This window comes from Nicotiana attenuata, chromosome 3 (genome assembly GCF_001879085.1).
Source record: "Nicotiana attenuata strain UT chromosome 3, NIATTr2, whole genome shotgun sequence".
Taxonomy (NCBI): domain Eukaryota; kingdom Viridiplantae; phylum Streptophyta; class Magnoliopsida; order Solanales; family Solanaceae; genus Nicotiana; species Nicotiana attenuata.
This window is the reverse complement of record NC_031991.1, coordinates 70,402,090-70,427,501: the sequence shown is the minus strand read 5'-3', so window position 1 is coordinate 70,427,501 and position 25,412 is coordinate 70,402,090. Positions and strand designations below refer to the sequence as shown.

Sequence of the window (25,412 nt, the reverse complement as noted above, 5' to 3'; positions counted from 1 at the left end):
CCCCCCCCGCCGGGCGGTTCTTACTTCCTCCATGCCTTGATCTTACTTCCTCCATGATTTGCAGGCTAATATTGCTGTTTGCAGAGCAGATGACAGTGGTGCAACTGCCTTAAGTGCTGTTGCTTCTTCAAAGAATTTGTATGGCACCCAGTGTATTGGTTTCTTTGGCAAAATAAGATCTTGGAAGTCTGTGAGTGATATTTTGCCTTCCATTGTAGCTTAAAAAATATACTGTTACCTATCAGGTCTGATCTTGGAAGTTTGTATTTGTCTTAATAGGTTGCGATTCTCCAAATGTTAGAAAAGCAGATGGGACCTGAGTCTTTTCGCAAGGTATGAGCCTTATAGCAACTATTATTCTCTGGTGTGACTTTCATTCTTGGAATATACATCTTACAATCTTATGGCTTTTAGGTGTAGATGCGTCTTGTTAGAAATTAGTTTGTTGGCTTCTCTATTTCATTTCTGGAAAAAATAGTTTATCTGTAATATATAAGATATTTTTGTAAGACACATACACTTATGTATATCCTTACTGGCCGGGCACAATGCTAAATCTCAGGTTCCCTCCACATACAGATGAAAAGTAACCCAACCATATTAGCTCATCAACTTGTCAAATAGGTGCTCAACAATATTTGTGTCAGAATAGAGTATGATAAAAGAATATGTCTTTCCTTATTTTATCAGTCAACCAGGTTGTCCATTGATTCATCTATGATTCTGAAGTTTCTTGTGTCTTAGTTAAAAATGAAATATTCCAGTGTTATAGCGTGCTTTATGTTTTATCTCAAGGGAAATGGTTTTTTTGGGATAGGAAGAACAGATCTTAATTAGAAAAATTATTAGCTTGGGTTTGTGATAATTATAAAGTAAATATCCTTGTGAAAAAAGGACAACAAAACGCTATGTGAAGTTTTTAAACTAATATTATAAAGTGAATCATAATACAAAAATCAAATTGACTTCGTGAAATGTGTGCCTAGTCAAATAATGTCACCTAAAGTAGGTAGTAGAGAGTATATGAACTTTGGTTGTTCTGCAGTTCTCCAGTAATTAGGAAATGATGCAATTTCCCCCCTAATTGCTTCACTGGGTAGCCTAAAGCATACCTATCTTTTCTTGGTACCATTGTATAAAAAAGAAAAGCATTCCCATCTTTTCTAATAGAATGCTGGTTGCTTGGTTTCCTGATATTTCATTTGCCAGTCCTTAACTAAAAAGCATTCCCATCTTTTTTTAGCCCTTAACTGGCCTGAATGTGCATATAGAATACAGATAGAAGAAAAGTTATTGACTGTAGATAGCTACAACACCACTTGCATTCGTTCTCTCCCTCACCCCCCCCCCCCTCCCTTTGTTCTTTGCCTCTTGTGAGAATGTCTTCTTTGCGTCAGTAAATATGTAGGGGTAGAATAACTTTAATCAACAGTGTTCTTGGCGCACTACCCACATATACCATGTCTCTATTTCTGGCTCCTTCTTCAGTGTTGAAATGCATGGACAAATTAAGGAGAGATTTTCTTTGGAATGTCAATAAACTATCAAAACCTATTTGCCTTGTAAATTGAAAAACAGTCATCAAAGACAAAAGGAAGGGGTCTGGGAATTAAAAACCTTAGGAGTCATAGTGGAAGTCTTTTGATGAAGTGGCGTTGGAGATTCAACATGGAGAAAAATGCACTTTGGAGGAGAATTTTGGTGGAAAAGTTTTCGTTGGACAATCCATGGCGCATCAAAGAGTCTAGAGTACCTCATGGCACCGGTTTATGGAAACATATTAGAGGGCATTGGAACAAGTTTGAGACAATTATGGGTTTTTTTCTTGGCAATGGAAGGAAAATTAGGTTTTGGGAAGATGCATGGTTGGGCCATTTGCCACTAAAAGACCAATTTTCAGATTTTTATAATGTATCCTTGCGTCGCTATGGGGCAATTGCAGATTTTCTGTACATAGCAAGGCTGGAATTTGAGTCTTAGAAGGAATATTAATGATTGGGAAATGGATAGGATAGGTTTCTTGCTACAAATGCTAAGCAGCACTGTTTTAGGTCACAACAAAATGTACTCTATCAGTTGGAAGGATAGGGCATATTTTTAGGTCAAAGCTGTTAGTGTATGCTGGATTTTAGCAACAGTGAGTTTTGGCCTCGGAAAAAAATGTGGTACAACATGGCACCTTTAAAGGTCTCTTGCTTCTCTTGGATTGTGGCCAAGGAGGCATGCCTCGCAGAAAACAATCTCCAAAAGAGGGGTGTCAAGCTGTGCAGCAGATGTCCTTTTTGTGAAGAATAATCTGAAAGTTACCCACCTTTTTTTGCATTGCAGGGTTACAAGCCAGTTATGGAACATGTTCTTTTCCATATTTGGTATGTCTTGGACCATACCTAACTCCATTACAGAAATGCTGAAGTGCTGGACCAGGTAGGGTCTACGCAAGAAAGCTCAAAAGACCTGGAACACTGTTCCTCAAGTTATCTGGTGGTCTGTCTGGCCTGAAAGAAACAACAGAATTTTTGAAGGCAAAAGAAGAAATATACAGTGCCTTAAACTTAATTGCATTTTGTTGATCGCTTATTGGTGCAAACTAGTTTTTGTACCAGGTGTAGATGATATTTTAGACGCAATAGCTGATTTGCGCAACCTATAATTATGCCTGGTGCGCTGGCTTATTGCAAATATTTATATAATATATTATTTACCCATCCAAAAAAAAAATATGTAGCTCTAGGAATCAATACCATCTCCATTCACTAGGTATCCTTGTTGCCGCTACAATTCTGTTGGCGTTCTTGCACAGGTTTGTTGCTGCAGTTGAATGCATGATGAGTTCCTGAATCAGTCATGTTGAGGGCCACACAGTATTTTGATTTCTTCTGTTCTGTGTTGGGGAATGTGATGTTTAAAGCCGATTTTGGTGGTATTATGGTGCCTTTCCAGACACATACTCTCCTGTTTGGTTGAAAAGATACTAGGGATGTGAATATGTTTCAGGGTTGTCCCATATGTATTATTGGTCAGAAAGAACCTTAACTAAAGAATAGGGTAATAATACTGACTCAGTACCTGTGCTCTCCACTATAGAGAAGGCATGACTCTTTTGGAAATCTCTTATGCTGTCTAAATCATAGAAAAATTTGTTATGGAAAGGCAGTTCTTTTTAAATGTTTTAGCAGTATTTAATGACACTGATTACTTATCCTTATTGCAGATTCTTCAGCAAATTGTTTCCCGGGCTCAGGATGTAAATCGATCTTTGAGAACCCTTAGCACAAAAGAGGTATTTCTCTATTTCAGCTCTTGAAACCATTTGGTACTGTTTCTCCCCTATATACCTAAGCGAAAAATGGACTAGCCTTGTAAATCATGCCATTTCAGTATTGCGTATGAAGCATGCGTCTTCAGAAAGTTATCTGCCAAAATGCATGCAGGACCACTTCAGTGATTTTTTGGCATATCATCGATATTATCTTCACTAGCATGCTAATTTCTTCATCGTCTTTTGTGGTTGGTGTGGCTTTGTTTATCTGATTTTGCACTACAAATTGCAGTTTCGGCACCTTGCCAACAAGGTTGGTAATCTTGAGCGCCCGTTTCTTAAAGAATTCTTTCCACGTTGGGTCGGGTCATGTGGCTGTCCGGTGCTTAAGTATGTTTTCTCCTGCACGCCTCCGTGCTTACTTTAGGCATTGAAATTGTTTGACTGATGTCTGATTTGTCCTTGGTGTCTTAACAAGAATGGGATTCTCCTATAACAAAAGAAAGAATATGTTCGAATTGGCAATATTGAGGGAATGCACAGCTCGACTTGACTCAAGTGCTTCTATGACTAATGGTAAGCCTGACTCTGAAAAGCAAGAAGGGGACGTTGGCTGGCCTGGAATGATGAGCATAAGGGTGCATGAGCTTGATGGCATGTATGATCATCCAATTCTGCCCATGACTGGAGAACCTTGGCAGCTGCTTGAAATTCAGTGTCATTCAAGACTTGCTGCAAAACGGTTTCAAAAACCCAAAAAGGGTTCTAAACCTGATGGCTCTGACGATAACGGTGATGTTGTGGCTAATGTAGATACACGTGCAACGTATGTTTGATGTACTTATCTCTTACATAATCTTTTCTTTAATCTTGGACAAGATTTTATTTCTTAAGCATTTAGTATATCTGAAAGTTATTCTTACTGTGGATTTACAGCTCTGATTCCCCGTTGTTGTGGCTACGGGCAGATCCTGAATTGGAGTATCTTGCTGAAATTCATTTAAATCAACCGGTCCAGATGTGGGTAAGTATTATCCTGTGTTATTCATGAATTGCTGTTTGTAATTCAATAATACCAGCTAAATTTTCATTTGTTTGCTTAAAAAAGTTGATCCTTATGATAATTTTTGGATTCTTCCAAAGATAAATCAATTGGAGAGGGATAGGGACGTGGTTGCTCAGGCGCAGGCTATAGCAACATTTGAAACATTACCACAACTTTCGTTTTCGGTTGTTAATGCTCTCAACAACTTCCTTAGTGACTCTAAGGTGTGCTTTCATCATTAGTCACTGCCAAACAGCTACATCTCTTCTCTCACTGTTTCCTAATGCTTTATGCTAAGCCTGGTGAAATCATTATTTACCTTCTTTTTTGCTTTCTATACTTGGGGATGCCTAAGGCCTTTTGGAGGATTCGAATTGAGGCGGCGTTTGCTTTGGCCAGCACAGCATCCGAGGTATGCCAGTTCTTTTATCTCTTCTATTCAGACTAGTAGTTTATTTTTGGTAAGTAGTTTCATCTGTTTAAGGAAGGATGTGGCATGCTTCATGTCCCATTTTTTCAGTACCCTCCTACGCACTGTGTTTATTGATGCTTCTGATTGTTGTTATTGGATTATAAGATCTCTATGTTCTCTCTACCTGCAAAATGTAATTGCTCCATTTGTTATGAAATGATATAATTATGTTTTCTGAATCATAATTTGAAAGTTTTAGTGTCATCCAGCTGAATTGAGACTTCATTCAGATGATCTTGGATTCTGGTATATCTAGTGTCCTTGATATAGATCTCTTGATCACGATTGGGAGTAAACACTACATCCTTTCCTCATGACAATTTTTCCTCATGGTAAACTCCACCTCTAAGTCAAAACCCCCCTGCACTGGTGTCCAACAGTGGCGCGTTCCCTCTTTTGCTCCCTCGGTGATTCGAACCCCTTAACCTTTTGGTTGAAGGTAGGGAGTTATTACCACTAGTATATCCCCTTTGTTTTCATCCCTTCCTTGTGATCTAAAGAACTTGCAACTCATCTGTGAGCCAAAAAGCTTTGATATAGATCTCTTGATCAGGATTGGGAGTAAACACTACATCCTTTCCTCATGACAATTTTTTCCTCATGGTAAACTCCACCTCTAAGTCAAAACCCCCCTGCACTGGTGTCCAACAGTGGCGCGTTCCCTCTTTTGCTCCCTCGGTGATTCGAACCCCTTAACCTTTGGTTGAAGGTAGGGAGTTCTTACCACTAGTATATCCCCTTTGTTTTCATCCCTTCCTTGTGATCTAAAGAACTTGCAACTCATCTGTGAGCCAAAAAGCTTTGTCTTCGTCATGGTAGATCTTATATCCTTCTGGAGTTATTTGACATCTATGTTCATGCTCAATAGTTTCAATTTAAATGTCAACCATAGAGAAGGATGTCAATTGAAACTGTATTATGGTGTTCAAATGACTTGAAGTTACCGGTTATTTTGTGAATTGGAGTAACCTGGTCAGTGATAATTCATATAGCTGACCCCAACTTGTCCCCAACTTGTTTGGGACTCAGGCATTGTAGTTGATGTCTCACCGGCCCATTAAAAGCTATTTATGAATCTCCTAGAACAGATGTAAGTTAGAGTTATTTCCCTCGTGTATGTCGTCGTTGGAGATTGTTAGTGATGTTGGTCGCCCTAATCCATGAGATGGGGATTCGTCTCTCTTTAATTGTGTTTTTCTTGTTCTTTGACAAGGCCAGATGTTTCTAAGGAAAAATGTTCATCTTGTATTTCCCTGACTTCTGGTTTTATTCTTTAACTTATTGAGATTATTGGCGTGCCTCCTTCAGATTAAACGGTATTTTATTTTCATGGTCAGGAAACCGATTGGGCTGGCTTGAATCATCTTATCACATTTTATAAAACTCGAAGATTTGATGCCAATATTGGACTCCCCAAGTGAGTACTGCATATCTCTTTGCTGGCATCTTCACCAATTTTCTGAAATTTGGAATTCACATGCTTTATTTCCTTTCCATTTTAGGCCAAATGACTTTCGTGATTTCCAGGAGTACTTTGTACTTGAGGTAATGCAATGAGGTAGGATGTGAATTATATGTACGCTGTTGTGAATCAATGCGCTGGTTATCTGAAATTAGACATTACTTGATTCCCCATCTTTTTGATTGCTGGGAGCTGGAGGTTTGGAACGGTTTTATCTTGTCTGCTTCCCTTCACTTTATGTGCATGCATAGGATTTTTCTGTTCAAGTTCATGTTCTTATTACTATATCACACATGTGGTGAGTGTCACACTGTTCATGCTTACTGTGCACTTACGGTGTTTATACCCTGAGATAACTACTCTTGTTGTACCTTTAAAGTGTCATCTGGAACTTCAGATCTGCGATCTACCGTTTGAAAACCTATTTTTGGATCCATTTCGTAATTTTGGTCTTGTCGGCCCATGAATCAGAATTCCTGATCTTTTCTTGGTTCTCTCTTCCTTCCCAAACACAATTACTTATAATTAAACTGCTGCAAATCAATGCGATTTGACTAATACCATGGGTTTCTTCTTTTTCTTTGGGTACCTTAACTTTGTAACTCTACGGGACACACCTATTCGTCTTTGATAACTGGAAACTCGTGTTGCACTAACAGTTCATAAAGCCAAAAGACATGCCATAATCTGTAGAAAGTCATATTCCATCACGTCAAAAGCTCTCATGTTTCTTTTCTTTGAAAATTCTTACATAAGTGGTATGGGGTTACACGTCAGGCTCTATATCTCATTTTTCTCATTCTGAATGCAGCTATGCATCCAGATCCCAGCCTTTTCTGTGCAGTTTATTCACAATCATAAGGTTTTTGTCAATCCTCTCGGTGTCAACTTGAATTCTGAAGTTGGTATCCAAGGGAGGTTTGGTTTAGGTGACCCAGAAGGCTCCACCGTTGAATGAAATTTAGGAAAACTTGCAGTCCATTCTTGAATCCATAGGCTTGCCTAATTCTTCGCATTTCCATATCATTTCTTAGCTGGAAGATGCTCATATTGATGAATAGAATTCAACTCTCTAAAGTGGCTTTTTATGCTTTGCGTGTTTTTTTAACTTTAATCATTCTCTGTGCTGTTTTTTTCTTTTTATTCAGGCTATTCCACATGCTATAGCTATGGTTCGAGCAGCTGACCAGAAAAGCCCTAGGGAAGCTGTTGAATTTGTTCTACAACTTCTGAAGGTGGTCATTATAGTTGCTTGATTATACTAACTGTGCTAGTTCCAATATATATGCTTTTTACATATCAGTTGTTTTGACTTCATGCAGTACAACGACAACAGTGGGAACCCCTACTCTGATGTCTTTTGGCTCGCCACGTTAGTCCAGTCCATTGGTGAACTTGAATTTGGACAGCAGGTATTCATCACTTCCATGAATCCTATGCCAATCTGGCTGATGGATAGCCTGTATTTTCCTCCTTTATGCAGTTTTTTATTTCTCTTATCCTTTACTCTCAAGTATTTAGTGATGGATTTTTGATTCTGCTGTGTTGATCATAAATTTGGTTGGAGCTTTTCTTTTTTCTCTGTTCATTCACTTGTACCACATTCAGTGATGTTTCCTGAATGCCAGTTATGTGGGGTTCTCAGGGCCATTTTCTTCCCTAGTTAGCTTTCTTGTTACTCAGACAGAGACTGCCTTTTAGATCCTTGCTAACCTGTTCGCATATTGCAGAGTATTGTCTATTTGTCATCCCTTCTCAAGCGAGTTGATCGGCTCTTGCAATTTGATAGGTGCATTATTTTCTGAATTGTTGGATAGGGAGGGCTAAGTACACTAGCTTTTGTCATTGATTTGAGAATTATGTAACAGGTTGATGCCAAGTTACAATGGTATTTTGACAATTAGCTGTATCCGATCTTTGACCCAAATTGGACTAAAGCTGTCAGAGTTTGTTCCTCTTGTAAGTAGTTTCTCTTTCCGCTGCTATCCCCTCTAGGCTCTGGCATATATAAATTATCATCGTTGGTGGTTGCAGGATCGTGTCATTGAGCTTATTAATCCATTCCGGACTTCGAAAGCACTGTGGAAAGTTCGGGTTGAAGCAAGCAGATCGCTTCTTGATCTTGAGTTCCAGGGCAAGGGCATTGATGCTGCCTTGACATTGTTTATTAGATATTTGGATGAAGAGCCAACTATAAGAGGTTCTGGGCAGTTATAATTTAGTTAACCAAATCATTTTTTCCTGTTGATGAAGTACAGCGTAGTATTTAGACTTGCAACATTAATTTCTGTTAACTTTGTTTGGATACAGGTGCAAAAAGTAAGTAATTTCTGCTTTGATCACAGGTCAGGTGAAGTTAGGTGTGCATGCCATGCGGTTATGTCAGATAAGAAATGAATCTGATTCTGACAGTGATGTGAAGGGTGAAACTCTCGTTGCTTTACTGCGTCTCCTTGAGAGCCCAACCTCGTTTAACAATGTTATTCTTCGTCATTACTTGTTCTGCATCTTACAAGTCCTTGCTCGAAGGTGCTCATCCTATTATTACCCGTTTATTGTGATGGATTCTGGTACTTCAATCTGCTGTGCTATCTGCTGGAGATTGCAAGGAAGCTTGTTTTGCTTGCTCCCATTAGTTGTTGATTTCTAAATAAAGCGCCTTATATGCCTTTAAAATTTGCTTAGTGTCTGCAATCATTTGCCTGTGCGATTTACATGGTGATCCTCCTTTGTCACATACAACGATCTCCACACATGATATGAAAAAGTGAATTAGAATGTTCTGCATCTTACAAGTCCTTGCTCGAAGGTGCTTATTCTATTATTACCTGTTTATTGTGATGGATTCTGGTACTTCAATCTGCTCTGCTATCTGCTGGAGATTGCAAGGAAGCTTGTTTTGCTTGCTCTCATTAGTTGTGGATTTCTAAAAAAAGCACCTTATATTCCTTTAAAACTTGCTTAGCGTCTGGAATCATTTGCCGGTGTGATTTACATGGTGATCCTCCTTTGTCACATACAACTATCTCCACACATGATATGGAAAAGTGAAGTAGAACGAGATTTGTGTATTTCAACGCATAATACAAACTGTGACGATACAATTCCTAGAAAATTTGCCTTTTGTTTATTAGAGCATGTTTACTTTATCAGAATCTGTTGCACGTTGAAGTATTTCCCTCTATCTGTTCAATTTGGACCACTACCTTTTCTGCTATGCAGTTAGTTTAGCTGCTGATTTTTATTGTTTACTGTTTTTAAAATTTAATTTCTTTCAGAGCGCCTACACTGTATGGAGTGCCAAGAGATGGAAGTTTGAGGATGGGGCACGCCGAAACTTGTAGCGAACTTAAGAAATTTTTCGCTGCTCTTGTCAAACAATCAAAACCTTCTGAACCTTCTCTGGAGAACATTGAGGGTATACAGGATGATTCAGCCATTGCAGAAGCTCCTCAGGAAGCGGATGCTGTTCCGGGCGATGAAAATGCAAAAGCTGCTACTAGCTCTGTACCCGATGGTTTATTTGTACTAGAGGTCCGGAAAGAAGCAGATGATGCTCTATTGAGTAACGAAATTACAAACACTGTTACTGGCGCTATACCTGCTAATTTGGTTGTTACAGAGGTTCAGAACGGGGCAGATTCACTGAACCTCAGGCATGAAGGAATGCAGCCAGTGGGTGACCTCCCATTGGCTAGTTCTGCAGCTCCTTCTAGAGAAGAACCTGTCTTACCTGATAGTAATGAGCAAACAAAGCCAATAGTGAGCCTGTTACATGAGACTGCAGTTATGTCCATGGGACCCCCCGCAGCCGATACTCTTGAAAGTCATGATCAAGGGAAGCTAGTAATCAACCTTGTACCAGATAGTTCAGGAATTGCTGAACCTTCCAGAGAACCTGATACAGTTTCTGCAAGTCATGAAAGAAAGAAGCCGGTTTTCAAGATTAAAGTAAAAAAAACTGTGATATCCTCTCGAGCCAAGGATAATGAAAATGTAACGATAGACAAATCTGAAGATGGTTTTCGTGATGTTGACCGTGGGGCAAGCAGCTCAGTTTCTGTTGATGCACCTCAAAGAAATGTTGTTGAAATCTTGAGCAGTGGTAACCAATTCCCTGAGGATGTCAACTCTTGTCATGATGTTGGATCTCATGTTACTGCCAGCATTGGAAGTGTCAAAGTTGCAATCGAGGGTGAAGAGCTAACAAAGGAGTTGCAATGTACCGCTGAGTCAAGTAAAGTTCCTCTGGTGCCACGACTTGATGATCACTTATCAACTGGTATCACGAGAGGTGATGATCCTGAGGTTGAACCACACAAGTATGCAAGTTTACAATCGCTGACTATGCCTAACCTTCCGGTTCACGGCAAAGTGAAGGAAAAGAAGAAAGACAGAGGAAAGAAACGAAAGCTTGAGGGGCGCAAAGGTGACCCAGAGTACTTGGAACGGAAAAGGTTAAAGAAGGAGAAGAAACGGAAGGAGAAGGACCTAGCAAAGCTCATGCAAGACGAGACAAAGGCTTCAACGTCCGTGGGGAGTCAAAGAAAGAATGAGGAGCGAGGTGCCAAAGCAGAGACAATCAGGAATGATCATTACAAGGCAAGTTCAGTGGAGCAAGAAAGTAGAAAAGATGAGGCTGAATTAAGACAGGTGATGAATGGTGTAGAAGCAAAGGCAACCTCTTCGAATTTATATAGTAGGTATGCGGATGCTGGGGCTAAGGGAGTAACTGTACAACTGAAACCAGGGGGGTCTAGCGGGGTGAAGTTAAACGTAGATAGAGGTGATACAAGTGTAAATGCGCCGCCTCCACCACCTAGTTCTTCACATAAACTTAAAATTAGGATTAAAAACCGAACGCTTGGAAAATCATGATTTTGTACAGTAATTTCCTTGTAGAAATAGGTAATTTGTTCTCTTATCTGTTCAATTCAAGTGTAGTTTTTAGTGGTAATGTATGAAATTTGCTTGTCCGGAGTCTTAACTGACATGTAATAAAACGTTATTTACTCTTTTTTCTTTGTGACTTCTGATGTGCTGCTGTGCTGGGATATCTTGGGATATCTTTTTATTGTTTATACTGCCTCTAGTGGATATGTTGGATTAATCTAATTATATTATTTATTTATTTAAGTCTATACATAATATGTTGGATTAGTCTGATTAAGACTTTTTACTTTTACTTTTAGTTTATTTTGATGATGGTATGAGTTGAGCTTAAAGAAAGAATTGTGTATTCATATTATCGACCCTAACTTGTTTGGGACTGAGGCGTGTAACTGTTGTTGTCTTTTAAATTTAAGGTTTGTTTGGAAGGCCACCAGGTAATTAGAATTGATGTAATTACTAGGGTAATAATTACACATTCTAGTAATTACACAGTTGTGTAATTACGACGACCTGTTTGTTTTACTGTTTGGTTGTACAAGTGTAATTACACAGTTAGATTAAATTTTAAATGAAGTAGTTACTAAACTTAAAAGTTAATATAATAAATATATGTTTATAAATTTTTATCAGCATAAATGATACATTATATTCGGTATTAAGATATATATTATTTCGTGAATATACATTAATTAGTAATCATATATTTATAACTAATATTGTAAAATTAAATTAATAAAATTTAGTTTAGATACTTGTAAAAACTAAAAATATACATTTTGTAAGAATATCATGGAATTCATGTTTGATAAAATAAATTAATATTTATAAATATAATGTCATAACATTATTCAAATGTTTGACAAAACTAAATTCTAACTAAAAAAACGAACAACATGCAATGTGAGTCAATACTACTAAAACAAGTAAATTGGAACCATGACTATAACACAATTTCAAAATTCAAAAAAAAAAAAATAGTTTAACATATGTCAAATTCCAACATAATAATAGTAAGTTCCACTACAACTTAAGATTAGGAAACATAATAAGTTTATAACAACATTCAACCACGAAATTCCACTTTATTGCATCACTCATTATATGACAGGTTTGTTAATGACTCATTATTTCTAATATTAGGAGGTGTAGTTCCAAAAATAGAATAATAAAATAAATAAAAAATTAAATATAAGCAATTACATGGAATCACAAGAAGTAAAGGTAGAGAAATAAAAGACAAATAATATACAAAGAAAAATATATTTTAAAATTAAAATAATAGAAATAACAAGTGATAAAAAATAAATTTAAATAAAAACAAAAAGGAAAGAGACTAAAAAGTAACCTTGTAATTACATAGTGTAATTACCACCAGTTCTCACCTCCCCTTGAGAATCGGAGAGTGTCATTACACCCATCCAATTCCACCCAATTTCATCCTGACCAAGTAATTACTTGGCAAAAGAAACATGCCAAACTGTGTAATTACATTCAATTACACCCAAATCCATTCCGAAGGTGACTTTCCAAACATGCTATAAGTGTTTTTGCTAGGCCAGAAACTGTTTCCTTGAAGAACTTGATTAAATCATTTTCAAGTCTTTGATTTCCTTGAGTAGCTGAATATGCTTTAGGGCATAACTGACATCTTGAAAGTGAAAAGATCTTTATTAAATATTTTTAACGTGAAATTACACTAGACTTTTTTTTGTTGTCGTCGTCGTCTAGAGTTTTATTTCTTTGTACCGTTGAAAATGTTCTTATAAGAAAATGTTTTCCATTAAGAGAAAGAAACTGACAAATCCTTGAGCAAATTACTTTTAGCTATCACTTCACTTCACTTACTTCTATTACTAACATTTACATGTTGTCAACGTTTACTGTTAAAAATATCGAAATCATTATCCTCATACCTTAACCTTGTACTGTTATAATATGGTGGCAACATAAGCCTTATAATCTAGCATGACCAAAGCAGTAGCCGACATTAGTGTATAGGTCAAAATCTAACCACACGTGGATTAGCGTTAACAGGAACGGTAAAAGGTTAACTAAGCCGTGGTCGTATCCACTAGATATAATAACGACTAATACCTCGGCCACGGCTGAGATCGTGCCCTCAAGAAGCCTGTATGGCGAAGAAACGTCATGGTAGTTGAGGGAGGCGACGTGAAGTACAGTCAAGGGATGAAGGCCCTCAGGTTAGGGACGATGAACAAAAGGGAATACTGACAATATATATAGGAGATAAGAAGACAAGAGGAGGGTGCTTTTTCTCTCCCCGTAGAAGAACAAGAGAAGAAAACAATGAAAGGGTTTAGATAGGGAAGATAAACCTTTGTGATTATGATTGTCAAATCAATAAATATAGATCTCATAGTCATCAATGGCATTCCTTCTTTTCCTTCTTTGCTCTTACATTACGAGACGATACTCCAAAGATGTAAATTTATTATCATGCTTGATATCTTTTAATAATCTTGAATCGAGCTACCTGCTTTGCTATGTCTCATTCTTTTATTCATTACACTTAGATCTGGAGTTAATTATTCTTGGCTAGGATTTATCCTCTATTTCCTTCATTAATTAGTTAAACAAAAGGCTTAACACTTTTTTGGTTAAACAATTTGGCGCCGTCTGTGGGGATTTCTTACCCAAATTTTTAGTTTCCTTTAGATCTAAAACCAGCCACATATCACTTCCAAAGATGCTGTCCTAACTTCACCATCTCGGTATAAACACCAATACGAAAAAGTGATAGATAAGCTTTTGAGAGTAACCAAACCAATCTGGGTCAGATCTCTACACAAAATAAAAAATTATGTCCGGTGTCTATGCAAAACCCACACCTCATTTTAGCGATGTGTTTGGCACGTCATATGCATGTTTAAAGTAGGATCACGGTCACACGCACTTAGCACGACCGCAATCCTACCTGACGTATTCACCTTGTACACCGGCCTGTACTCCCACCTCTTAGGGAGGGACGATAGTCTACTCTGTGATCTTTTGAGATAACAGGCATATCCTGCCTTATTTTCGTACCCACAAGCGCTATGTGATTTATGAACAGAGTATGACATGTTTCCATTATTGTTTGCGCATATCGGACGGGGCCGAATCGGGACTCAGCCTCAATATCCCAATGAGCAAGGTAAGTTCAACCCACGAGAAACCCAGACGCGACTAACGACGAAGCCAAATACGACTGCCAAATCTGAAACCGCCATTTGAGCACGGGGCGAAAGAAGCAACCCTACAACGCCTTTCCCCCTTTCACCGACTCACCAGGCCAAGGTAACATGCAATTTCGTTTGGGTTTAACTTATCATGCTCTCTTTTTGGTTTGGAACAGGAAAATGAGCATTCTCACAGGTACGCAAACAAGGAACGAACACCGCTAAACACACCAGAAAAGTGTTCCTTACCATACCACCTCGCAAGCAACGACCGAACAAAGACCTCTAAGCCGTACCGCATAAAAATAACAGAAACGGCTCAGAATAAGTCGACATTGTTAAGAAACAGTCTCCGGAACCGGGGACTGAGCGATGGGCCCATGAAAATCACATCGATCTCCAATGAAAGCAAAGTTAAGCGAATCAGGACTCATCCCGGTGCACGGTACTCTCCAATAAAATCAAAATTAAACAAACCGGGACTCACCCTGACGTGCGCATAAACAATACGACGACGAGTAATGTTCTCCAATAAATATAATACAACGGGTTACAATTTCGGCCTCGCTCGATTTAACACCCTAGCAGCCATTGGCCATCGCCAAACGAAAGGAAAGTTCGACCTCGCTCGAATTCACAACGGGTTACAATTTCGACCTCGGTCGAATTAACACCGTTGCGGTCATCGGCCATCGCCAAACGCAAGGAAAGTTCGACCTCGCTCGAATTCACAACGGGTTACAATTTCGACCTCGCTCGAATTAACACCCTTGCGGCCATCAGCCATCGCCAAACGAAAGGAAAGTTCAACCTCGCTCGAATTCACAACGGGTTACAATTTCGACCTCGCTCGAATTAACACACTTGCGGCCATCGACCATCGCCAAACGAAAGGAAAGTTCGACCTCGCTCGAATTCACAACGGGTTACAATTTTGACCTCGCTCGAATTAACACCCTTGCGGCCATCGGCCATCGCCAAACGGAAGGAAAGTTCGACCTGGCTCGAATTCACAACGGGTTACAATTTTGACCTCGCTCGAATTAGCACCCTTGAGGCCATCAACCATCGCTAAACGAAAGGAAAGTTCGACCTCGCTCGAATATACTGGTTATAATCTCGACCTTGCTTGAATTAACACCCTTGCGGCCATCGTCCATCGCCAAACGAAAGAAAAATTCGACCTCGCTCGAATATACAAGTCAAACTGACTTCGCCCAAGTTGGAAACTCTAAGTTCGACATCGCTCGAATATACAAGTCAAACTGACTTCGCCCAAGTTGGCAACTCTAAATTCGACCTCGCTCGAATATACAAGTCGAACTGACTTCGATCAGGATTGGCAAGTCTAAATTCAACCTCGTTCGAACATGCAAATCAAGGTTGATTCCGCCCAAGTTAACAACTCAGCAGTCAACCTCGCCCGAACTTGCAGATCCGAAGTGACTTCATTCGAACTCACGCAACAAGATCCGACCTCGCTCGGATCAAGCAAACTAGATCTGCCCTCATTCGAATTCCCAATTAAAAGATCAGGGACTCATCACGGAGAAATTCGAAGATCTCCTCCCCAAGAAAGAAAAAACAAAAAAAAAAAAACGGGAGAGAAGGAGAAAGAAGGTCAAAAGATACACAAATAAAGGCGAAGCAACTATTTGATTCAAATGTACATGTGCAACAGCCGCGCCTTACAAAAGGCCGAAATAGGCCCTCAAGAAAAAGATGAAAATAAACAACATACACAGAAGAAAAAAAAATTAAGTACAGAAGCTGCAACAAAGTTTCACTCAGCATCATCTCCATCGCCGTTCTCTCCAGCATCATCATCAGAAGAAGGAAACCCATCCTCAATATCAACTCCCTCACCAGCCTCTGGTGTCGTAGGGTCGTAACCGCAGGAAATACGAGCCTCGCGTGCCTTCGCCCGAGCATCTTTGAAGGCAGCCTCAGGAACACTCCCCGCCTCCCACAAACCCTTGTATATATATCATTGGGCCTCGGTATGGAACCATAGCTCATACAAGCGGCGAGGGACCGCGGCAGAGGCAGATTTGGCCCGGGCCAACAGTTGCGCCTTCTCGGCCTTGAGAGCCACGACCCGATCTCCTAGGCTTGAAGCCTCCCGGTAAATCTCACCAATACGCTCCTCGAGCCGCGCCTCCCTCAGCGTGGCCGTCGCCCTCTCAGACTCCTGCTCAGATTTGAGGACGCGGATAGTGTCCTCTAGCACCGCCACTCTCGCTAAAGCCGACACCCGAGCATCCTCGGTACTTTCTATCTCGGCCACTTTCTTTTCCAGCTCGGCCAATTTCCCCATCCATTCTGCGCTCAATGCATCGACTCCGGTAGCATTTTGCCCAAGTTCGGTTTGTAAAGATAACACCTTCGCCTGAAGGTCCTCACACTCTGTCCGCTTTGCCCACCTTGAGCTCCTCGTCCTTGGTATGAAGCAGCTCCTCGAGCTCACTGCATCTTCGGATAGACCGCATCAGCTCCTCATCTCTTTTCTCCAACTCCTCCCTAATGGACTGGGTACTAGTGCCCGCTTGGAGCTGCTCGTGCATCTCACGACATCTGTTGCGATACCATCGATACTTCTCGGCCATTTTTGAAAAATCTCTGCCCGCGTCTCTGCCCTACGAGCACTCTCGACCTCCAGCATGTAAGTCTAAAAAGAAGAGGGAAGAAAGAGTCAGTATAAAAACAAAGGCCATAAAGCGAAGAAAGCAAAAGGGAACTCACCCTTAAGGCCATCGCCGCCACACCGCGTGACAACTCAGAATCATTGACCTCCTGAAGAGATTCGTTCTCGGCGGCAGAGAATAGAAGGTCGAACTGTGGCACCAAATCGACCGTGTCTTACAACAGGTTGAGGTCCAACAGAATTTCGAGTATTCGAGAAGGGCCTTCCGCCCTTACCACAGTTCGGGTAAAACCCTCATCGAACATTCTCATGTCCTCAGGGTCAATGTCGGATTCGGATTTATAATCCTCAACCATGACGCCTTTCCCTATCTTGTTGGCCGAAGAAGGGGTGCGGTTCGACCGAGATGATGATGGCCTGCTCGGAACGACAACAGCAGCCTCGGAGCTCCGTCCCCCCCATCACAATAGCCTCCTGAACGCTCGCAACAGGCGTCGCCTCCACATCCAGGTTGGCACCACCGCCGATCTCGGGGGCTGTTGATGCAAGGTTGCCCCTCGAGGGTGTTTTGGCTAAAGAAGCCCCTTCCAACACTACCCTTCGCCTCTTAGATGGGGCCTCTCCACTACCGACGCGGGAAGGTTCCCCTGTTGAACGGACTGCGGGAACCGGAGTCTCCAGTAGAGGAGTAACCTCCAAGCGTACGGCTTTGGCCGCGGTGCGGCCCGACGGGCGGCCGGTTTCTCTATGCCTTCGCTTGCAGTAGCCCCTAGTGCAGGCCGGGTAGAGAGCACCGGTTGACGGAACGCGTGCAGAGGAGCCCTCGTCCTTCTCACTCCTCTCCGACCTGTCAGTAAATAAGGATTTGATAACATAACGACGAGATAAAAAAAACCGTGAAGTAAAGAACAAAGCGGAACCACAACGAACCAACTCACCAGTAAGTGGGTTGCGCCCAAACTCCTCATGGAAAGACGCCCACTCGCGAATCCCCACCGTGTGGAGGAGAATTGCGCTCACCCACTCCCGGATATCGGCAACAAGCGGGGAGGTAGTCTCTCGGCTACAAATCCTCAGTGAAGTCGTTTGGTGGGGGGGGGGGGGGCACAACTGAGATCCATCTTAAGAAAAATTGCACAAATTAAAACAGAAAGGAGAACTTACGAGCAAAATTCCACGTCTCAGGAAACCCCGCCGGGTTCGATACGATATGCTCCATTCGGACGTAAAAGTAGTTTTCCCAGAAGCGGCGATTGGCACCACCAAGGTCTTGGTTCCTCGATGGCGCATGTGAATCATCGTTCCCCGAAGAAAATGAGGGACGAAGAGGTGGAGCATATGTCCTAGAGAAATTCCTCAGCCGGCCAGCTCTGCGTACTTGATGAGCATGAGGAAGAGCTTATATGCATAGGGGGAGAGTTGGGCCGTGCACACCTCATAAAGCAGAAGAAATAAACCACCAAAGAAGGACGGGGAAGCGTGTACCCAACGACAAAGGGATACACGTAAAACGCGCAGTAGCCCGGGCGATGTAAATGCACTATATCCTTACCTGCCGGCACCATTTCAATACGGTCGGGGATTCCCTATTTGGCTTTGAACGCGATGATCGCCGCCGTATCCATCGTGGAAGTTACGGGTTCCGGTTCATTTCCGGAAGGGCTGTTAAAATCGGTCCTCACCTTCCCCGGGAAGGGAACCACCTCATCTACCGTCGGAAATCCCTCATCTTTCGCCGCCTCCGCTCCCTCTTGAAGAAGGGATGCGTCAGTCTCCGGCACCAAAGCACCTAAAGCGTTATCGGAGCAGGAAGAAGTACTGGCCATTTGTTTCCTTTGGTCGAAAGAAGCAAAGATGATGAATGATAAAGACGATGGTCACTGCAAATTCTAGCGGAAGCAGAGATGTGAGAGACTAAGGAAAGAGGAGAAGACTTGTGAAATTCTCTCTTAAGCAATTGAAAAACGTAACATTCAAATGAGGAGCTCCCCCCTTATTTATAGGGATATAAATGTCCTAAGCGGGAAAACCAAGAGCCGCCAATTAGAAAATGGAAAGGGCAGGAAACGACACAATATCTGGAAAACGTGCGCTATAATGACGCATGGGGAATATTGATGACATCCTGAACCGACGTGACAGTCCAGTCTTGAACTGATGTGACGGTCCGACGCGATTCTCGAAGCATCACGTCGCTACCTCGCCATGAGGTTCTCGCCCCTCGCATAGAGCGTTCAGATTTTTCCATTTTTGAAATCAACAGGGTCCGCCATCGAGCTCGCCAATAGGCGACCCCAACGGGCGGAGGGACTAACTGTATGGGTCAAAATCTGACCAGGGATTATCGTTAACAGGAATAGTAAGAGGTTAACTAAGCCGTGGTCGTATCCACTAGTTATAATAACGACTAATACCTCGGCCACGCGAGATCGTGCCCTCAAGAAGCCTGTATGGCGAAGAAATCGTCATGTAGTTGAGAGAGGCAGCGTGAAGTACAGTCAAGGGATAAAGGCCCTCCGGTTAAGGAACGATGAACAAAAGGGAATACTGCCAATATATAGGAGATAAGAAGACAAGAGGAGGGGGCTTTTTCTCTCCCAGTAGAAGAACAAGAGAAGAAAACGATGAAATGGTTTAGATAGGGAAGATAAACCTCTGTAATTATGATTGTCAAATCAATAAATATAGATCTCATAGTCATCAATGGCATTCCTTCTTTTCCTTCTTTGCTCTTGCATTACGAGATACTCCAAAGATGTAAGTTTATTATCATGCTTGATATCTTTTAATAATCTTGAATCGAGCTACATGCTTTGCTATGTCTCATTCTTTTATTCATTACACTTACATTTGGAGTTAATTATTCTTAGCTAGATTTATCCTCTATTTCCTTCATTAATTAATTAAACAAAAGGCTTAACACTTTTTGGTTAAACAGTTAGCGCGTAAGTTGGTAACATGTACCTATGCTGGCTAGCATCTTCAATCTAAGGAAAAATGCTTTTGCTTTTTATTTTTAAAATGAGACAGATTACTTATTACAATAGATAATTTAACTTAATAATATAAATATCTTTTTTTATTGTCCATGTATAGAAGTTAACATTTTTTAATTTCATTCATATATACTTCTTCCATTCACTTTTACTTGTCCGTTATGGTATTTGTACACTCCTTATAAATAATAAATGAAGAGCATAATTTACCATGATAACTCATATTAGTTGATGCATATTTTTAATGAATTTGAGAAAATAATTTAAAACGAGTAATTAATACTGTGGGTATAACAGGAAAAAAGAAATTGTCTTATCTTGATATGCTAAAAGTGACGAGTAAAACTGAAAATCAATTTTTAGAATACTGGACAAGTAAAAGTATAATGAGCATGATTACTGGTCGTTTCGTAGTTTAGATATGTAAACTAAGATGTTCGATTGTTTTGAATGTTGAAATTAGTTTTCCTTTTACCCTTCAAGCTCTTCTGACTATGCAGCCTGAGTTAATTTAACCAGAAATGGATAGTGCTTAGGAAGTGCTTTGGCCTAAGGTAGGAGTACATATTAAGCATTAAAAAGAGAAAGATCAAAACAGTAATTTTTTATATAGGTACATAAGTAGCAGGTATGCAGATATAGGAAAAAGATCAAAACACTGCTTAAGGCACCTGTACATGGTACATATTTTCTCTGAACCTTACTTTTCAACTGTTCACTCACTTCTCTTTCGTCTAAAAATGTATTCTAACCAAAAAAGTACGTACTAGTAATGTTTTGGTCAAGATTTTTTTCACTTATTCGCACGCCATTTCAATTTTGTACTCTTAACTTATTAGGCTGAAATGAAACGATGTGCATTTATGATCCTCAACGTAAATTATATTTGTATATAACATAAAAAACACTAGTACAAGTCCACATGGCTAAGATCTTTGAAATATTAAAAGAAGTTTGAGAAAAATCGTAATAAAAAGATCCGGTTAATTAACTCTCGGAACAGTAATACCTTCACATAAAATGAGATATGATAGAGCGGTAACATGTAATAATTAAAAAGAAACAACCAAGAGAAAAAGGAAGACAAAAGAAGATACGGTATATAAATCTACTAGAGGGTAAAATAACAACCCGATACACAAAGTATTTGTGTTCACGCACGGTCCCGAGAAAGACCGCACTCTCAAGGATGTGATGTAAACAATCTACCCTAATACCGGAGGCGGAGCTAGGTTTTGAAATTTATGAGTTTTGAATTGATCACCGAACCTATAGCTCGTCTTAGTAACTGGGTTCACAATGAAATATTTATATAAATTTTATTAATTTTCTAATACAAATACAGGGTTTAAGCAAAAGTTACTAGATTCGTTCGAACAAGTAGCTAATGTGCCCTCCCTCCACCCCTACCTAATACAAGTATTACTGGCTGTTTCCATGATTTGAACGGGTGACCATAGGTCACTCAAAAATAAACTTTATCATTGCTCCAATATTGCCGTTCAAAACTGCTAGAGGCTCTAAGGGTGGCAGGGTGAAATGATGTAAAGCTATATAGGGGTGATTGATGCAATCTTTCTTTTGGGGATTTGTCGCTCTATTCCTTAGCTTCCCCTCTCGCCCCGTAAATTACGTCCCCATTAGCTAGCTATGCGGTCGTATCCTTTGATATATATATATATATTACACTTCTTTTGGAGTCCCGCGCCTTAAACTCAGTTACCTGCATTTTTTCCCCCTCTCTACGTTATTCCTCTACATCAGCAGCTTCTTGATAGCGTGCATGAACCGAAAGAATGAGCTACATAAATTGCTCTTGACAAAAATATTGAGAATGCACTACGTCAAGCAAAATAAGGTAATGGCATAGTCCGGTGCACTAAGCTCCTGCTATGCGCGAGGTCCGGGAAAGGGTCGGACCACAGCTGTTTTTGAACTCGTGACCACCTGGTCACATAGCAACAACTTTACCAGTTAAGCCGAAAATGCACACCAATATTGTCTTAGAGGTGTTTAAATATGAAAGAAGATTTTGGAAGCTCTTTCTAAATGTTTTTTTTCCCCTTAAAGATATATAATGTCTGCTAATGCTTTATATTTTCATCAGCTGGAAGATGGAACTATTTTGATAGAAAGAGTGATAAATAAGCATATGATTTCAGGTCAGTCTTAATCACTTCTCATGATTCTTTTGTCTTTATTTTCTGATTCTTATAGGAACCTAAAGCTAGCACGTTCGTATTTAAAGCGCTCTGTATATATCGTACCCCGTTTTTCTTTTATACTATTTTGGTTTGGGGAGAATAAGTGGACTTAAAGGAAGAAAAAACAAGAAGAAGAGGTATGTTTGATGTTGAGTTGGATCAACATTTAGTACAAAGTAAAGTTGTAACTATTAAATTACAACTTTTTTCTCCTCTAAATCTCATATCATAATAACTCACTGTCAACCAAAAAGAAAATAGTAGTAATATACTACTAAACTACCAAATTATACATTAGATTTTCAAACTTGCCAAATGAAGAAGGGATCGTTACACAAATAGCCTGCGATTTAAAGAACATCCAAGCCAAATAATCCAAGAAGAAACATCAGGCGGCCCGAAACCACGAGCTAGCCTTTGACCCATTTATATTGTTCATATTTGAACTGGGTCGAAGTTAGAGTAATTCTTCAATTTTGAGATCTGGGCGTTGTAGAAGACCCAAGTGAGCAGGTCATTCTCAGGATGCTATTTAAAAATTAGTCAGTACTTATTTTGTTCTGAAATTTTAAATTAAAAATTTTAACTTCAGTACATTTTTGTCCCCAAATATTTGAATTGGAAACTGAAATTCAGGGCGTACTGGCTAATTTTTAAATAGCAATCTTTTAGAGTGGCTATCTGGTGTCATTTCTATGTAGTTGAACATGGGACATTTGCATCTATACCCGCTTTTTGTGTCACGTTTTAACTTGTGCCCGCTTTGCAAAAAAAATTGTAACGTACCCGCTTTTTTGCATAACTTCAGCATACGGGGCTGAAGTAGCAAAGGCAATCACGCAAAACTTCAGCATTTCTAGTAGACGGGCCTGAAGTTCAGCTCTAGAGCTGAAGTTTTTGTTTTGTAACTGGCGAACTTCAGACTGGCGAACTTCAGCTCTAGAGCTGAAGTTTTGTTTTGTATTTGTTTTGTAATTGGCGAAAGTTTTGTTTTGTAACTGACGAACTTCAGCTCTAGAGCTGAAGTTTTTGTAGAACTGAAGTTTTCTTAAAAAGATCCCTTTTTCCTCTTGAATGTATGCTTTCACTGCAGCTATTGTATCCTCTGGTTCAACCATTACGACAAAAGTTTTTGATTCTAAATCGCGATTTGCTGGACCATCTATACTGTCCCTAGGTCCAAACTTGGGTAAATATGACTTTGGTAACGAACGCCATTTAATCACATCTCTGTATGTGTCATCTCGAATTATGATTTGCATCGTTCGACTTAGTGACCATGGATCTATGATACTAACCAAAAGATATAAGCTACTATTCCAATGAAATAAAACAACATACATTAAGTGAATTATCTTTGCCTTTTCAGACACAAATTATAGCATATAAATAACATTTAGGAAAAAATAACTAGAAAGCATCACAATTTCCTGCTGGATTACCCCCCGAAAAAAAAAAAGAAAGAAAGAAGAAGAAAACGAAGGAGAAGGAGGAGGAGAAAAAGGGCTGAAGTTGTTTAAAAAGTGGGTACAAGTTAAAAGTTTTTAAAAAATGGGTATAGGTTAAACGGGGCCGACAAAATAGGACGGCCCGTTGAACATTGTCCGGCCCACTGTTAACCTTACGGCCCATCCTGGGAAATAAGTACAATATAGCATGCGTGGATAGCTTGTAAAGTATATTAATTCTCGTGATTAATTCGCACTCACATCCTACCTACTTAAAGAGTAATACTCATTAAATGTTTATTGCTTGAAAACTTATCACCATGTTGAGTATGTATAATTACATGAATTTGTCTATACGATCACCGTATTGAAAAATGCACCTAAAAATCAAGAATAGTTTTTATCTGTTTTTGAAATAAACGCGACCCTAGAACGATGACCAAAATCCTTCTACATATTTTAAAACATATAGGCTTCCGATGTTCATGAAGAGTATATATGTAGGAGATGCTGCTTTTAAGATTTGATAGCTGTATGAAATAATTCTTAAAAATTGAAGTTTGATATACTCTCAAATATATTGTTGTGCCTTTTTGGAACAGACAAATGCAATTTAATTATAAACAATTATATAATAGACAATTAAGACAAATAAACGAACACATGATAGAATGCCCTCGAATTCTCTCTCAATTATCAAAAGAAAGCATTTACTTAAAAATTCTTTTTCCCGTGTAAACAGTTGAATCCCTTTTTTTCCCATCCTAAACAAGACAAGTAACATTTTTTTCCTTTTCTTTTCATTATTCCCATTATATTATAGTGTTATACCAATAACTAATGATGAGACTTAAAATCATAGCTTTTTGAAATAATTTAAGCACATCAATCTTATTAAGGGTCTTGTTATTAAAGCAGGGAATTTTGGTGATATTTTGGCCAAAAGATGCCAACCGAATATTGATATCAATGTCTGCAACAATACTAGAGTAATAGTACACATGAAAACATGGGCGGAGCTAGGGGTCTGAACCTCCCTTTGCCGGAAAACTACACTGTATATATAAGGTTAAAATTATATTTTATGTAAAGATAGTAAATGTTGAATTCTCTTTATATAATTCAAAAGGTGTTCGTTTGTTTACTTCTTTATATTTGTAATCCCCTTAATTAGTGAAAATCCTGATTCTGTTATTGCTTGAAAACCAAGAAGAGAAATAATTCGAGATAATGACCAAGTGATGGAAAAAGCAGCAGCGTTAGAGCACGTTTGGCTTAGCTGTTTTAGAGTAGCTGATAAGCATTAAGTGCTGAAAAACAATTTTAAGTGCTGAAACTGATTTAAAAAATAAGCAGTTACGTGTTTGGATAAAAGTGCTGAAATTAATAATACGCACCTGAAGAACTGGGCATACGAAGAGTTTTGTTTTAAAAAGAAGTATTTTAGGGATAGAATAGTAAATATTTTGGTCAAACTTAAAGTGCTTATAAGCTGAAATTTGGTAAGTTGGGGGAGACCAACTTATGACTTTTGGCTTATTTTTAGCTTATAAGCACTTAACTTATAAGCACTTTTAATATTACCAAACGCGTAGATAAGCCAAAAAGTGCTTATAAGCCAGTTTGACCAGCTTATAAGCTTAGCCAAACACCCTCTTAGTGTTTGTGTCTATGCAGAAGCACATATAAATATCTTAAAAGGGTGCCCCAAAACTGTTTGTTAAATTCGGTTTTGTGAATGTTGACATCTCTCATATCCTTTAGTATTCGTCTTTTAAAAACTGATGCAAAATAGCAGAAGAGGATAAGG

General features: G+C 39.5%; 1 protein-coding gene across 3 annotated transcripts in view; it reads left to right on the top strand.

The window, feature by feature from the left end:
- The window catches only part of LOC109224056 (transcription initiation factor TFIID subunit 2), a 17,239-nt gene extending 5,970 nt beyond the window's left edge, over nt 1–11,269 (top strand). For 2 of the 3 annotated variants that reach the window (XM_019388598.1, XM_019388599.1), the window contains 17 exons: nt 65–190; nt 280–333; nt 3,212–3,280; nt 3,552–3,649; nt 3,738–4,085; nt 4,196–4,283; nt 4,403–4,528; nt 4,660–4,716; nt 6,114–6,193; nt 6,279–6,321; nt 7,387–7,473; nt 7,561–7,650; nt 7,969–8,027; nt 8,107–8,197; nt 8,273–8,438; nt 8,584–8,767; nt 9,517–11,269. In XM_019388598.1, coding sequence (XP_019244143.1) covers nt 65–190; nt 280–333; nt 3,212–3,280; nt 3,552–3,649; nt 3,738–4,085; nt 4,196–4,283; nt 4,403–4,528; nt 4,660–4,716; nt 6,114–6,193; nt 6,279–6,321; nt 7,387–7,473; nt 7,561–7,650; nt 7,969–8,027; nt 8,107–8,197; nt 8,273–8,438; nt 8,584–8,767; nt 9,517–11,116 — 3,366 coding nt within the window. In that variant the 3' untranslated portion in view covers nt 11,117–11,269. Of the gene's footprint in view, nt 1–64; nt 191–279; nt 334–3,211; nt 3,281–3,551; nt 3,650–3,737; nt 4,086–4,195; nt 4,284–4,402; nt 4,529–4,659; nt 4,717–6,113; nt 6,194–6,278; nt 6,322–7,386; nt 7,474–7,560; nt 7,651–7,968; nt 8,028–8,106; nt 8,198–8,272; nt 8,439–8,548; nt 8,768–9,516 lie in introns of those variants that run through there. The other variant, XM_019388600.1, reaches the window with a different exon arrangement.